Raw genomic sequence first — 16,511 nt, forward strand, 5'->3', positions numbered from 1 at the left:
TGCTCTTTGTTTAACATCTGTTTTGATGTACCACTGCCAAATCCACACTGGATATATCATTCTTTGACGGTATACTCTGCTAAAACTAGCAATGAAATAAAACTACCTAAATGCTGATACAAACATATTTTATGGCAAAGAAACCTGAGTGGGAGAGCTGAATCAGTTGACCAGTCTCCTTTTGTTCTTTACCTTCTCTTCCTCTCTGCTGCCTTGAAGACAGATGTGAAAGATGAAGCTCAGACAGCCATCTCGTGAAGGCTAAATAAATGATCATTCTCACACTGAGCAGAAATACAAAAGGAGTCTGAATTTCTGAAAACATCATGAAGTACTATTTCAGCCTTTGACTGCCCATCTTCAGACTTTTCCTCAAATAGAAAAAAAATTTACTTAATTTGTTTAAGCTACTGTTTTTGTAGTTCCTGTTACTGGAGCTAAATTCAGATTCTAATTGATTTAGAATTTGGTACCTCAAAGTGCAAGCTGTAAGTTACAGAATCTAAAGTTTTAGAATTGGCTGAATAGGAAGGATTGACTGGGAGCCATAATGGTAAAGCTATGGCAGGTTGCAAAGTTGTTACTCTTAGGTATGTGGTGATGAAACATTTGGTCAAACAGTTGTATGTGGTCCTTCAGAAAGTGAGTTCTGTGCCAACCAAAACTGTAGTTTAGGGCAGTTAGGTTATTTTTAAGTTCGTATGTGCATTTTACTCTTTCTACATAGAAAGTCTTATCATGCAAGAGAATACAGGAAGAGAGGCAGAGACAGAGAGAGATGAAAGGAAGACACCCTCACCCACACAACCCTCCAATACTACAATTGCACAGCCATCTCAGATACTGGGCCCCACTTCCACAAGACTGGAAACGTTCCCAGATGAGCAAAAGCTGATGGAGTTCTTTACCACTAGACCTGCTCCACAAGATAGGCTAAAGGAAGTCCTTCCAATTGATACAAAGGGAAGGTAAACAGCACTCTGAAGTCATGTCAAAATATAAGGTTCTCTGGTAAAGACAAATACATGGACTAAACACTATGAGAGTTTTGGTGAATAGAATTAAATAAGAAAGACATAAAAATAATAATTATAAACCTATATTAAAGGGTATACAATATATAAAGATGTATGTTATTAATACCATAAAAAGGGAGCGAGCTGGGAAAGAATTCAGTTTTTATATGTAACTGCAGCTGATTTCAGCCATTTAAAATAGTGCATAAATTAAAGAGGTTTTATATAACTCCAAAGGTAACCACATGGAGAATATCTGTAGAATATATAAAAAAGGAAATAAGAAGGGGATTAATACATATCACTACAAAAAAGAAAATCAACGAAATTGGAGGGAAAGCAATAAGAGATGAAAGGAGGGACAAAAAAGCTACAAGACATATGGAAAATAATTAACAAACTGGTAGTGAAGTCCATCCTATCAATAATTACCTTAAATGTCAATGGATTAAACTTCCCAAGATACATAGATTTGCTGAATGATTAGGGAAAAAACAGAATCCATATACACTGTCTACAGGAGATTCGCTTTAGGTCTAAGAACACACAGAGGCTGAAAATTAAAGAATGGAAATAGATTTTCCATGCAACATGAGAGCAGGAATGGCTATACTAATATCAGGTAAGATGGATTTTAAATAAAAAACAGCAATAAGTGACAAAGGACATTATATAATTCTAAAAGGGTCAATTCATCAACATAATATAACAATTACACAAATTTAGGCACCAAACCTCAGAGCTCTTAACTATAGAAAGCAAATGTTGACATATTTGAAGGGAGAAATAGATTGCCACACAATAACACTAAGACACTTTGATATCCCACTTTCAATAATGGATAAAAACAACCAAACAGTAGATCAACAAGCAAATAGAGGACCTAACAAGGCTACAGACCAATTGAACTTAACAACATATGCAGAACAATCCATCCAACAACAGTGAAATACACATCCTCCTATATAAATGGAACATTCTCCAGCATGAACTACATGTTAAACCACAGAACAAGCCTTAGCAACTTCAAGAAAACTGAAACTACACCACAGTATCTTTTCTGATCACAGTAAATGAAACCAGAAGGCAACAGCACAAGGAAGATGGGAAAATCCACAAATGTACCAAAGTTTAACAACATATACTTAAACAATCAATGGGTCAGAAAAGAAGCCACAGGGGAAATTAGAAAACATCTTGAGACAGGAAAAATGAGAACACAACATGACAAAACTTACGGGGTACAATGAAAGCAATGCTGGGACTTTATAACTATAAATGCGTACCTTAAAAAGGAAGAAAGATCACAAATCAACTATATAATTTTACACCTCAAGGAGCTAGAAAAGGAACAAATGAAATCCAAAGCCAGCAGAGGAAGGAAATAATAAAGATTAAAGCAGAGATAAAAAAAATTACAGAAAAGACAACAGGAAAAATTCAACATAACTGTATTTGCTTTTTAAAAGATCAAGAAAACTGACAAATACTTAGATAGATTAAGAGAAAAAGATGAAAATAACTAAAATTAGAAATAAAAGATGGGATATTACAATCAATGCCCCAGAAACAAATAGGATTATAAGAGGACATTATGAACCATTGTTTGGAAAGTAACTGGACAACCTAGAAGAAGTGAATCAATTCCTAGAAACAACAATCTACCAGAACTGAATCAAGGAGAAATAGAAAACCTGATAGGCCAATAATGAGATTGAATCAGTAATCACTAACTCCCCCCACACACACAGAAAAAAAAACAGGAACAGATAGTTTCAATGGAGAACTCCACCAAACATTTAAGGAATTAATACCAATCTTTCTCAAATCATTCCAAAAATGTTGAAGAAAAGGTAACACTTTCAAACTCATTTCACCCTGATATTAAAGGCACCAAAAGAAAAGAGTATTACAGGCCAGTTTCCCAGATGAATGCAGACGCAAAACTCCTCAACAAAATACTAGCAAAACGAACTCAACAGCACATTAGAAGGACTGTATGATACAGTCAAATGGGGCTTATCCCTTGGATGCAAGGTTAGTTTAACATACAATTAACTAACAAAATTAATCAATGCAATAAAACACATTAACATGAATGAAGGACAAATATCACATCATCATCTCTATAGAGGCATAAAAATTCAACCCTCTTTCATGATAAAAACACTCAAAGAACTAGGAGTAGAAAGAAATTACCTCAACATAATAAAAGCCATATAAGTAAAGTCCACAATGAACATCATACTCAGTGGTGAACAGCTGAAATCTCTTCTTCTAAGGTAAGGAACAAGACAAGGAAGCCCACTCTCACCACTACTATTCAACACACTGGAAGTCATAGCCAGAGCACTTAAGAAACAAGAAGAGATTAAAGGCATCCAAATCAGAAACAATAAAAGTATCTCCGTTTGCAGATAGCATGATTTTGTACATGGAATACCCAAAAGATTACACTCACACACACACACACACACACACACAACTGGGAGAACTAATAAACATATTCAACAAAGTTCCAGGACACAAAATCAAGAAACAAAATTCAGTTTAATCACTACACACTAACAAAGAACAATTTGAAAAGGAAATTAAGAGAACAATTCCATTGACATTAGCATCAAAAAAGAATAAAATACTGAGAAATAAACTCAAGCAAGGAGTCAAAAGACTTGTATACTACAAACTACAAATCATTGCTGAAAGAAATTAAAAAGAAATACAAATAAATGGAAACACAAACAAATGGAAAGACATCTGTCTACACAGACTGGAATACTAAATACTGTTAAGAGGTCCACGCTATCTGAGATGGTTAATTTTATGTGTCAGCTTGACTGGTCCACAGAGTGCCTAGATACTTAGGCAAACATTATTCTGGGTGTTTCTGTAGGGTGCTTTTCCATGAGATTAACATTTAAATCAATCAACTGGATAGAACAGATTTCCCCAGGATAATGTGGGTGAGCTTTACCTAATCAGTTGGTAGTCTCAATAAAGCAAAAAAGGCAAACTTTCCTCATGTAAGAGAATTTCTCCTATGTGAAAGCCTTTGGACTGGGACATCAGCTTCTTTTACTGCCTAGAGAGCCAAACTGAAATATCAGCTCTATTGGTTTGGTTCTTAGGCCTTCTAACCTGGACTAGAGCTAAACCACTGGCTCTTCTGGGTCTCCAGCTAGCCAACTCACCCTCTAGATCTTGGGACTTACCAGCCTCTATAATTGAATGAGTCAATTCTTTTTCACACACACACACACACACACACACACACACACACACACACACACTCCATTGGACCTGTTCTTCCAACATACTACCCAGACTGATCTACACACTGCAAGCCCTATCAAAATCTCAATGGCATGTTTTACAGAAAAAGAAAACTTCATCCTAAAATTTAAAGAGAATCTAAAGAGATCTTTAATAGGCAAAGCAATGTGGAAAAAGAAAAAAAGTAGAAAACTCACACTTCCTGATTTCAATATATCACAAAGTTACAGTAATCAAAACTGTGTGGTACTGCCATATTAACAAATAGACCAATGAACTAAAATAGACATCTCAGAAATATACCCTCACTTATAGAAGTTGTGCCAGACAGGAGACTTGCTGGAAGAGAATAAAAGGAGCTTTTGTTTTTCTTTTTTTTTCAGTTTTAAGATATTTGGATCAAAGCAAGGGCTCTGGAGTCAAATTGCTTGGTTTTAATGCTACCACTGATCTGCACAGGCCAAATGACCTTGGCTCAGTGACTGACCTCTCAGTACCTGTTTCCTCACCTGTAAGAGGCTGGTAATCACTGGTACTATAGTCCTAGGAATATCACAAGGAACCATTGAGTGCCAGGCACAGGGTCCCTGCTGTATAAGTTGCTTTTAATAGATTCTGCCAAATTACCTCCCAAATAGATTTCTTGCACCACTGCCACAGGGGTTTGCTCCTAACTTCTCCCACTCTCAGAAGGGTTAACCTCTAGGAAGGTTGTCTTCCTAGTGTGTGAAACCTGATTAGTTGTTTTAGTTTACATCTCAAGAATCAGAAGCCATGAGCACCTTTGCGACTGTAACTGGACACTAAGATTCTCTCTTCTTTCAATTGCCTCAGATCGGAGAAAGAGCTCAGGGAGCAAGGTCAACCCCAGTCTGTCCCCCAAATCTGCCTGCCAAGAACATTTGATGGAGCAGTTGAGGCAGAGATGTTACAGAACAAAACTACGATCCCTTTGTCCTCTGGCCACTTAGGGAGAAGTACGCCGACCACTCACCACTGAGTGCGGGATTCCTCTGCCCACTCTCCCATTGGTCATAAGACTTGTGGTGGAAGGGAGGCTGCAAATGCTTTCAGAACGTGCTAGGCGTCCAGCGCCTCCATCCTGACGTTTCATCCTCACCTCCCAGGAGACCAGCGCCCTCAGTACCCTCCTGCCTCCCGCTCCACCCATTTTGTACACAGTTGGGGCTCAGGGCTGTGACTCTAACCAGAAAGCAGAGGTGCGACAGGAGGAGGTGGGAAGAGAGGCTTGACAGACGTATCCTCGCAGCTTCAACTTCACCCACCAACTCCAAACTGCCGGGATGGTCCTTGGGCTTGGCAGCAAGCCAGAGGAGGCTGTCGACCCCATTGGTTACACCTCGAGGGGACGGCCAAACAAGGCGCGTGCTGGTTGGCAGGAACCGGACCAATGAGGAGGCGGCAGGGCTGGCACGCTGAAAGTCTCGCGTTATTTGCGGCCATCTCCTGCGTGTGGTGCTCCTGGTGTTTGACGGCGAGCTCCAGTCGACGCCCGCCTCACCTGCCGTGACCACCACCACCGCCGCCACCGCGACCCGGTTGATAAATCGTCGCTGCCCCAGGTCCGGCGGCCACCCAGATCGCGACATGAGCTCCCCAGATGATGAGGTGTCTGTTTCGGGAGCGGGTTTCAGCTCAGAGTGTGGGGAGCAGACCAGCGGCCTTGAGGCCGGCTCCGCAGGCCCGCAGGGACCCAGCCTTAGCCCCGAGGCTGGGGCACTGCGAAGCTGCGAGGGTGAGGGCGGGGATGGCTCCCCAGACCCTGAGGGCTTCGAGTCAGAGCGGGAGCTGCTGGAAGCGGGAGGGCCAGGGCTGTGGGGCTGCGAAGGCCGGCCTGGGTCCCCGGCCGCCGATCAGGGGGACACCCTGCAGCTGGCTGACGAGTCAGTGGCGGCCATCCTGCAGCAGCTGGCCAACCTGAATTTGCTGGGCACCCGCGGTTACCTGTCCCAGGAGAGCTATGTGGTCGGCGAAGTGTCTGCCTTGTGGAATCTCGAGGCGCGTCCCCGCAGTCGAGGCAGTGCCACCCAGAGGTGTGGGGAAGCGGCACAGGCTGAGGCCAGCCCTCTCCACGTGGGTGGGAACCCTAAGAGAGGCACTAGAAGTAGGATGAATGTGGCTGTGGATCGCCAGTGGCCCCCCTCAGAAAGCCAAGCTGAGCTGCTGTCCGAACCCAAGTCCTCTGATGAGTTCAGTGAGATAGAGCGGATGAGGGTGAGCATTTATCCCAAAGACGGAGGCCAGGCCATGCTCAACAGCCCTGAGGATCCTGGGAACACACCCAGACGCTTGCATGTCCAAGGCAGGGAGAATCTCCTTAACGTGCCAGGCACTTGCCAGTCCTCGGCTCCACAAGGATTAATTTCGGTTGTGGAAAGGGAGGGCTGGCAGGGCGGTGCAGAGCAGGAGGACACCTCTCCCCCTAAGAAAATGCAGAGTGTGCTCTGGGGGAAGGGGGGCAGCCTGCCCAGCTACCCGGGAGTGGCAGTAGTATCAGTTACTGCAGCTGCCGCTACAGGCAGCAGGCCGCGGCCCACTCCTAGGAGGAAGGGGGTCCAGGAGAAGAAATCCCTTGGGGGCATCTCCAAACCTGCTGTGGAGAGAACCTTCCCTTCCTGGGGGCAGGGAATCTCGGCCACTCCCCTGGAACTGGCCACCTTTCCCCCAATCTCTGGCATCCCACTACTCGGGAGGTCCAAGAAGTATGCCTTGGTCCCTTCGGGAGCTGAAGAGTCCAAGCACACCGGCGCTGGGAAGAAACCCGTGGCTCGGCGGGCCCGGGAGTCGGTGGCAGCAGTGGCGGTGTCAGGAGCAGACAACGACCCAAATAGAGACCCATTCCCAAAAGGCCAAGTGAGTAGGCCAGACCCCTCCTCTCTCCCCACTCTTCCCCCTCCCACCCTCCCCAGGGCACAGGTCTTCACCCGGTGCTCCTTCTCTCCATCCCTCAGGGGTCGTCATTGGGTGACCCTCGGTCACTAGGTCATTAGGATGCCAGATTGGTGTCCTTTCACTAGGGACAAAAGTTAAGGTAGCACTTTGGGTGTGCTGAGCTCGGTGTTCCACCTTTGTCCTATTTCCAGCCTCCTCCACGAGGCTGGGTCTGGAGTGGAAGGGAGAGCTGGTAGCTGAATTGATTTGAGGGGACCCCTTAAAAGCTTCACAGAGCTTCGGTGTTTAGACACATCACTTTCCTGAATCCTACTTCCTAGCTCTTCCCCAAACCTTCTTTGCAGGGGCCCCAGGCTTTCTCAGTGCCACATGTTGTCCCCAGCTCAGTTCTGCCTACAGGCCTGGGGCTGACTGACAGAGAATGTGCTAAAGAGATCAGCCTTTCAATACTCTTTCCGATTCCCTGCCTCAGCTCTGTCTTGAATCACATGAGCTCTCACAAACACAGACATATAAATGCACTGGTACACACATGCACACGCACACACATATCCTTACTCCAGATTAGTGAGAAATCTTGTTTGTAGCTTACCACTGACAGGCCATGGCCATCTTCTCCATCGCTGCATCATGGAGAACCTGGCAGGGCCAACCTCAACATCAGAGGCATACAGGATTCAAGAAACTCAGAGCCCGTGGCCATGAACAAGGGAGAAGTCAGGCCCAGAGGGCCTGGCCCATCAGGTGAGTGTCCTGGGTTTTGATATAGGGGAGGAGGCCAGGGGTGAGGGCAGAAACCTCTGTATCTGACTCACTCTCTCTTCTGGGGGCTCAGCCTTGCTCTCAGGCCACTTCTCCCATGAGAAACAGGGTGTCACCAGGGCTGGACCTGGCCCCATCACCTTCTGTGTAGAATTTGTTTGGCAGGGGTGATCGGTGGCTGTGCCCCAACAGCTACTCTGGGCGTAGACCTGCAGGCTAATAGCCTTTTCTGTGAAGTGCTGTTCACCCACATTGCTCTCCCAGGTGCTGGCTGTGGCTGCCGCTCTGGGAGGCTCGAATGCAGAGCCTCCATCATGGTGAAATGGCTGCCCTAAGGAATAGAGGGGCAGGCCCAGAGAGAAAGTTTGCACTGCCTCCCAGGCAGAGCAGGGGAGACGTGATGCTAGCAGAGGGTGGTACTGCCTCACCTCACTTTAGAGCCTGCTTGGCGGTTTCCACCTCACTGGGAACCTGGGAAGCTGGATTGTGTGTCCTTTCTCTCTCAGGTGACCAGGAACCAACTGACCATGGCCCAAGACCGAAAAGGCAGCAGCAGCCACGCAGAAGGCAGGGCTGTCCTCGGGTAATGTTTCTTCTGGCTCCTATGAATGCACACCCGAACACCATGTTGGGATCTGAGTCCAAGTGCAACTGACGTGTGGGCCCCCCCCACCCCCGCCGCTATCCTGCACCCCAGGGAGGGAGCCCACCTCCATTCCACTGAGGAATGTCTTTCCCTTGCCAGTCTAGACATCTGGTTTGGGATGAGGACCTGGGGAAGAGGAGAGGAGGAGGAGAGGGGAGGCGGGTGTATACTAACCATTTCTGTTCCTCCTTTGTCTGCTGGCCTAGTGTCTGGTGCTACAGAGAGAAATAGACGACCTTAAGGAGCAACTTGGTATGAGGAACCAGGGACAGAGAGCAGCGGGTTCTTAGTGCAGAATTGGGGTGGGCCCTTGGGGTGAGGTGGGCTGCAGGTGCAGGGGGCCTTATAGGGATTAGCATTCCTGTGGGGAGGAGAACCTATCAAGCCTGTCGCTGGAGCGTGCGGTGCATATTCAGCTGCGGATGTGGACAAGTAGCAAAGTACTGCGTGGACTGTGTGCACACTCTGCCAGCCAGGAAGTCCTAGAGACCTCCTTCTGATAGGACTTTAGAGATGCCTTGTTGATCTGGTGTGGCCTTTAAGAGTCTTGCTGGATTGTTTACGAGACAGTTTTTGAATGGTTTGTGTGTGGCCCCAAGCTTGAGAGCTGCTGGCACATTTTGTTTCCTTTTAGGAAATGGCTCCACATTAAATTCCGTTGGCGGGGAGTGATCAGGCCCAGAGCTCTTTGCATTGGGGCTGGGGGTATGTGCGTTTCAGGTTGCAGGGCTAGGTGGTTCCCCACCGGGACAGGGGCACAGGCTTCTCTGTCTGTCTGTCTGGAGCACCTGTTTATGCCTCTCCCTGTTGCAGCCTCCATGCGGTACCTGGCTGACAAGTTCCAGATCGTTTGAAGTGAGTGTTACACACTGCATACCCCTTCCCACAATGTTGGCTGTTGAGCAGGGCTGTGGGCTGCCCTGGCTTGAGGCTCTTCCCTGACTCTGCTGTTTTACAGGTTGAGCCCAGTATCTTCCTGCAAGAGGAGCAGCTGTTACCTCCCGGGCCGGCGAGCTGCGGCTAAGCTTGTTGCCTCTCGTTCTGCCTCCACCAGGGCATCCTCTGCCCTTGTTTGCCCCCTCTCTGCCCCAGTTTCACAGCAGTTTTTGATTAAAGGACTTCTCATATTCTGTGCTCTACCCTCTCTCTGGGAGGTAGGGGTAGGCGGAGTGGGGCAAGGCCTGGGGGGGAGCCACTCATATCAGAGCCTGTTGCAGAGCAGTCCTTCTGGCGTCCTGCGGTGGGGATTCTGGGTCAGCCTCTGCTACCATCCAGGCCAGCAGGGCACCAGAGTGCCGCTGGTCTGGGTTCACTGAGGGCCTTGTATGGCCACATTGACCCATCCTCCCATTCCCTTAAAGGCTTCTTCTAGTTCTTTAAATTCGCTCCTCTGGGATTTGCCGGTTCCCATCCATCGTTGACATTCTGCCTCCCCATTGGAAGGAACTCATGACTCACAGAGCTCCATCCCATCCTGCTTGCCACACTGGATTCATGTCCCAATTACCCTGACCACTCTATTTTCCACTGGAGTACCCTCGATCCCTCCCCTCAATTGCCATTGGTGACCATGCGTGCACCTGTATTTCAGCAGGTGAAAACAGGCACAGGTGCCCTCATCTCTCCCTTCCCAGGCTCTGCCCTCTCATTGGAGTCCCTACTGCCCGTACCATCCCCACCCCCACCCCACTCCCACCTTGCAGGCTGGAACCTGCACACAGTCTTCGTCTCCGCTTTATCCCTCACCCCTGAGACTCAGGCACCAATAGTTTCGCTTCTCCTTTGGATTCAATGAAGGACTTTGGCATGAAGCCTGGACCCAGTGACCTGGGGAGCAGGAGGGAAGGTACAGGAAACACAGGAGACAGGCTAGTCTCTGGACTGGACGTCAGGAGACGCATCTGTTTGGTGCCAACCTGGGTCAGACTGCACCCTGGCAGCTAGAGATGGATGGTGGTCTTTTGTGTTTTCACATCCTTCCTGCCCTAGCCAGCTGACCACCCTCATCTCCAGCCTGAGCCTCTCTATACGCTTGAGTGGAAATGGGCCCATCATGCTCTATGACAAGTGTGGTTAGTAAGTCTCTGTTCTTGCCGGGTCCCTGTCAAATAATGCTCCTCCAGACCCATGACACAAATCTTTCAACAAATGATATTTCCCAGAGTATCCCAGCTCAGTACCCCGGACTAGTACTTTAGGGAACATGACAATGAGTCTGAACACTGTGTTCAATTTCCCCCTCACTGGAATTTGGGGAGCACTTTGTTTCCCTCAACCAGCACTCCAGGACTGTGCCAGCCTGAGACTCAGAGAGATCTGTGTTTGAGTGAACTGAGGGTATGTTCTGCCTGACACCATTCCTGAAAGACCAGGGTTTTATTACACAAAAGGGAGTATGATGGAAGGTAGCACATTCAGAGTTGGTGCCTGGATATCTCTCTGTGTGAATAAATGTCAGCAAGGATAATGCCCTTGAGGCATAAGGATATGATTTGGGGAGAAAAGAAAGTAGAGACTGGTCCAGATTCTGTAAGGCATTGAGTGAGCAGAAGCCAGGGTTGGACCCCCAATATTCAAGGGGTGTTGTCATGTTCCCAAAATGTAGGACAGGGATGATGCAGGAGTCAGCACACCTCAGGACAGGGTGTTGGGACTCTCACAGAGTTGGAGTCGCTGGAGGAGGCTCTGGATCCTACCTTGCATTCTATGATATCTGCCAACTGCTGAGGGTGTGGATGACTGAAAATGGGAAGGGTGGCTCTGGAGAGCACCAGGGATACTGCTGCTCATCTTAGAAATAGGAGACCGCCCAAGATGATTTAACCGAGGCAGGCACAAGAAGGGTGCCATGAGGAAGCGAATTTAGGAGTGACTGCACCTGGACAATGGGGAACACTGCGCCCATATTCTCACGTTGATTCCCTTCCAGGCCTCTTGGAATGAGGTGAGGTGGACAGTCTACGTGCGGGTTGGAATAGTAGACACCTCAGGGTCAGAAAAGAACATGGGTGGGTCTTACTCCTTCCACTCTCGGACTCCTCCCTGGAGCAGGTGGGCTTGATCACTTAGTTTAGAGGTGACCCAGTGGTTATTGCCTGGTGGTGTAGCACTTCTAGCTATTGTCCGAGTGAGTAAATTTTGCAGAGACCGTCCAGCTGAGGTCTCCGGCCACTGAGACATGTAGGTAAGTTGTGCCCGGGGAGTCCAGCACCAGCATCAGCCCCACCCTTGGGCACAGAGGGGCCCGGGAGTGTGGTCACCAGGGTGAGGAAGTGGAGAAGCTCATGGAAGTGGAGGTGCAAGGGCATGAACACAACCCCTCCTTCACTTTTTACCAGGCTCCCTTTCCTCCTCTGAGCACACAGTTCAGACCAACTACCTCACTATAATGTTGCTGGAAACATAGACATCACAGGCCTTGGCTCAGCCCCAAGCCTTCCACTTCCAGTGGGAAATCTGTGGCAGGGCCTGAGGCACAGGTTAAAGAAATCCATCTGGGCCCCAGGGGGTAGGAGGAATGCAGTAGCCCGGCCTCATTCAGGGCATCCCTGTTGCCTTTCCCCTTCAGCCTTGGAGAGCCCTAGGCCCCATCCTGCCTGGTTCTGCTGCCTGTCCAACTCCAGGGAAGACGCTCCCTCCCTATCACACCCCAGCCCACCAGCACCAGCCCCAGGTCTACCGCTTTCTCTGGACTATTGAGGGACACTGGCACAAACAAAGAATTTACAGTAGGTGAGCCCTGAAGAGAGCGCTAGCTGCAGTGGGCACAGTAATCATGCCCCAAAATGTCCAAGTCCTAATCCCTGCAGTTGGCTTATATGTTCCTTTGCATGATAGCAGTTGGTTAAGCTTGCAGATGCAATAAAGGCTGCTACTCAGCTGACTTAAAGTGGGGACACTCTCACCTCCAATGGGCAGGTCTGGCCAGGTACTCTGGGCCTGCCAGGGTTGCCAGGTGGACTGTCCCTGTGTGACCCAGGGAGCAGCGTTTGAGTGACTACAGTGTGCTTGTTGTACCTGTGCTTGTGCAATCAATGTTGACATCCTGGTAAGTACTGCTCAGATGCAGATGGAGGACTTTTACAAAGAAGATTCACTTTCTTTCAAAAGATTTACCATTTCTAATTCATAAAACAACCCTTCCAAACATAGAAGAGAAAACTGGAAATAGAACTACCATATGACCCAGCAATACCACTTCTGGGCATACACACTGAGGAATCCAGATCTGAAAGAGACACGTGCACCCCAGTGTTCATCGCAGCACTGTTTGTAATAGCCAGGACATGGAAGCAACCTAGATGCCCATCAGCAGATGAATAGATAAGGAAGATGTGGTACATATACACCATGGAATATTACTCAGCTTTTAAAAAGAATTCTTTTGAATCAGTTCTAATGAGATGGATGAAACTGGAGCCCATTATACAGAGTGAAGTAAGCCAGAAAGGTAAAGAACATTACAGCATACTAACACATATATACGGAATTTAGAAAGATGGTAACAATGGCCCTATATGCAGGGCAGAAGAAGAGACGCAGAAGTACAGAACAGACTTTTGAACTCTGTGGGAGAAGGTGAGGGTGGGATGTTTTGAAACAACAGCATGCATATTATCTGTGTTGAAACAGACCACCAGCCCAGGTGGGAGGCATGATTCTAGTACTCGGGTCTGGTGGGCTGGGAAGACCCAGAGAAATCGGGTGGAGAGGGAGGTGGAATGGGGGACCGGGATGGGGAATACGTGTAACTCTATGGCTGATTCATATCAATGTATGACAAAACCCACTGAAAAATAAAAAAAAAAAATATATATATATATACAAAAAAAAAAAACACCCAAACATAGAAGAGAAATTGCATTGAATTAATATGAGTTAAACAGACAACACATATACACATTATAGACAGGGTAAGCCTTCAATCTGATGAATAGGTAGGTAACAATCAACCCATTTCACTATACTCAGGTGACATGTACATTGCACATCCAGGAGTCACCTGTATATCCTTTTGCCTCACAGAATCCTCATGGATAAGTCGACCTATTCCATTTACTTGACATTCTTGAGGAGGCCAAACTATATATAGAGAAAACAGATGGGGTGTTGCCTGTGTCTGGGGTTTGACAAAGGGGTTAAATGACAAGAAACCAGAAGCAATTTTGCAGGTGATGAAAACGGTTTTTATTTCCATTGTGGTGGTGGTACCAGAAGAGTATGTGCTTACAGCGGCCAGAGACCTTGTAAGTAAATTGCATCTCAATAATTCCATATTATTGTGATACTAATATGCTTTTTCAACAGCACCAGAGACAGTTTTGCGCATGGTCATCACTAAATGGTCAATACCAAAATCAAATCGATTACAGTCTTTGTAGTTAAAGATGTAGAATCTGTATATAGTCAGAAAAAAACAAGACATGGAGTTGACTGTGGCTTGGATCTTCAGATTCACATAGCAAAATTCAGGCTAACCTAAAAATGTGGTGAAATCTTCTAGACCAGTCAGGTACGACCTAAGGCAAATCCACTATGATAATGCAGCAGAGGCAACAAATGGATTCAAGGGATTAGAACTTGCCAACAGTGTGTCTGAAGAATGATGGACTGAGGTCTGTAATACTGTACAGGAGGCTGTGAACAAAACCATCCAAATGAAAAAGAAAAGCAAGAAGGCAAAGTGGTAGGAGGCCTTACAAATAGCTAAAGAAAGAAGAGAAGCAAAGATCAAGGGAGAAAGGGACAGGTATATCAAACTAAACCGACATTTCAAAAGAACAACTTGGAGAGACAAGAAAGCCTTCTCCAATGAATAGTGTATAAAACTAGAAGAAAAAACAGAAGAGGAAATTACTAGAGATCTCCTCAAGATAATTGGAGATATCAAGGGAATATTTTTTCCCAAAGATGGGCACAATAAAGGACAGAAACGGAAGAGAACTGGTGAATGCTGAAGAGATCAAGAAGATATGGAAAGAATATACAGAAGAACTGTACAAAAAAGATCTTAATGTACTGGATTACTGTGATGGTGTGGTCACCACCAAGAGCAACCTATTCTGGAGAGTGAAGTCAAGCGGGCCTTAGGAAGCACTGCTCTTAATAAAGCTAGTGGATGTGACAGAATTCCAGTAGAACTTCTCAAAACCCTAAAGGATGATGCCATCAAAGTGTTGCATTCACTATGCCAGCAAATGTGGAAGACCTAGCAGTGGCCACAGGACTGGAAAAAGTCAATCCACATCCCAATTCCAAAAAACAGTAGCACCAGGAATGTGCTAACCATCAGACAATTGCACTCACCTGCCATGCTAGTAAGGAAACGCTTAAAATCTTGCATGCTAGGCTTCAGCATTATGCGAACCAAGACCATCCAGATGTCCAAGTTGGGTTCAGAAAAGGAAGAGAAATCAGAGATCAAATTGCCAATATTAGCTGGATTATAGAGAAACCAAAGGAATTCCAGGAAAACATCTACCTCTGTTTCGTCAACTAGACCAAAGTCTTTGTCTGTGTGGATAATGATAAGCTGTGGAAAGCTCTTAGAGAGATGGGAATACCAGACCATCTTACCTGTCTCCTGAGAAACCTGTATGTGGGTCCAGAAGAAACACACACTGTATGGAACAACTGATTGGTCAGGATTGAGAAAGGAGTATGACAGGGCTGTCTGCTGTCACCCTGTTTGTTTAATCTATATGTTGAGCACATCATGAGAAATGCCGGGCTGGATGATTTACAAGCTGGAATCAAGACAGGCAGGAGAAACCTCAACAACCGCAGGTATGCAGATGATACCAATTTAATGGCAGAAAGGGCAAAGGAACTAAAGAGCCTCTTGATGAGGGTGAAGGAGGAGAGTGGAAAAAGCCGGCTTAAAACTAAATATTGGGGGGAAAAAATAAGATCATGGCATTCCATCCCTTTCCTTCCTGGCAAATAGAGGAGGGGACGGTGGAAATGTTGACACTTTCCTCCTCTTGGGTTCTAAAATCACTGCGGACGGTGACTGCAGCCATGAAATCAGAGGACGTTTGCTTCTTGGCAGGAAAGCTATGACAAACCCAGACAGTGTGTTGACAATCAGACACATTACTCTGCTGACAAAGATCCATATAGTCAAGGCTATGGTCTTCCCAGTGGGCACATATGGTTGTGAGTGTTGGAGTGTAAAGAAGGTGGAGCACCAAAGAATCGATGCCTTCAAAGTGTGGTGCTGGAGAAGACTCCTGCAAGTCTCTTTGACAGCAAGGAATTCAAACCAGTCAATCTTAAGCGGAATCAACAATCCTCATTGGGAAGGAATGATGCTGAGCTGAAACTCCATTATTTTGGTCATTTGATATGTACAGCTGACTCATTGGAAAAGTCCCTGATGGTGGGAAGGACTGAGGGCAGAAGGAGAAGAGGGCATCAGAGCATGGGATGACTGGATGGCATCACCGATGCAATGGACATGAACTTAGGCAAACTTCGGGAGATGGTGAGGGACACGGAGGCCTGGCAAGCTGCAGCCCATGGGGTCGCCAAGAGTCAGACACGACTGTGCGGCTGAACATCAACAACAAACCCATATTCTTGAACAGTGATAAAAAGTAGAAATCATCTGCAGCAAAAAACAAAACTGTAGAAAAAAGCAAACATGTGGAGGCGAAGTCAGTGAAGAAATCAAAGAGTAAATGATAATATACCTATGGGGAAATGAAAGGGAAAACACAACCCCTATGGAAGGCAGCAAAAGCAGTTCTAAGAGGGAATTTTGTAGCAATACAAACTTACCTCAGGAAACAAGAAAAACCTCAAATAAACAACCTAACCTTACACCTAAAGCAATGAGAGAAAAAGGAACAAAGAAAATGGAAAGTTAGCAGAAGGGTAGAAATCAAAGATCAGAGCAG

The 16,511-nt window shown here is 46.5% G+C and overlaps 1 protein-coding gene across 1 annotated transcript; it reads left to right on the forward strand.

The window, feature by feature from the left end:
• The first annotated feature begins 5,897 nt into the window (after positions 1-5,897).
• On the forward strand, positions 5,898-9,634 carry LOC136154484 (uncharacterized protein CXorf49 homolog). The gene is made up of 4 exons (XM_065916743.1): positions 5,898-7,163; positions 8,471-8,547; positions 9,424-9,433; positions 9,569-9,634. Exons 1-4 carry the CDS (start codon positions 5,898-5,900, stop codon positions 9,632-9,634), a joined length of 1,419 nt encoding a protein of 472 aa, XP_065772815.1.
• The last annotated feature ends 6,877 nt before the right edge of the window (positions 9,635-16,511 follow it).

The sequence above is a fragment of the Muntiacus reevesi genome, chromosome X, assembly GCF_963930625.1.
Source record: "Muntiacus reevesi chromosome X, mMunRee1.1, whole genome shotgun sequence".
Classification (NCBI taxonomy): domain Eukaryota; kingdom Metazoa; phylum Chordata; class Mammalia; order Artiodactyla; family Cervidae; genus Muntiacus; species Muntiacus reevesi.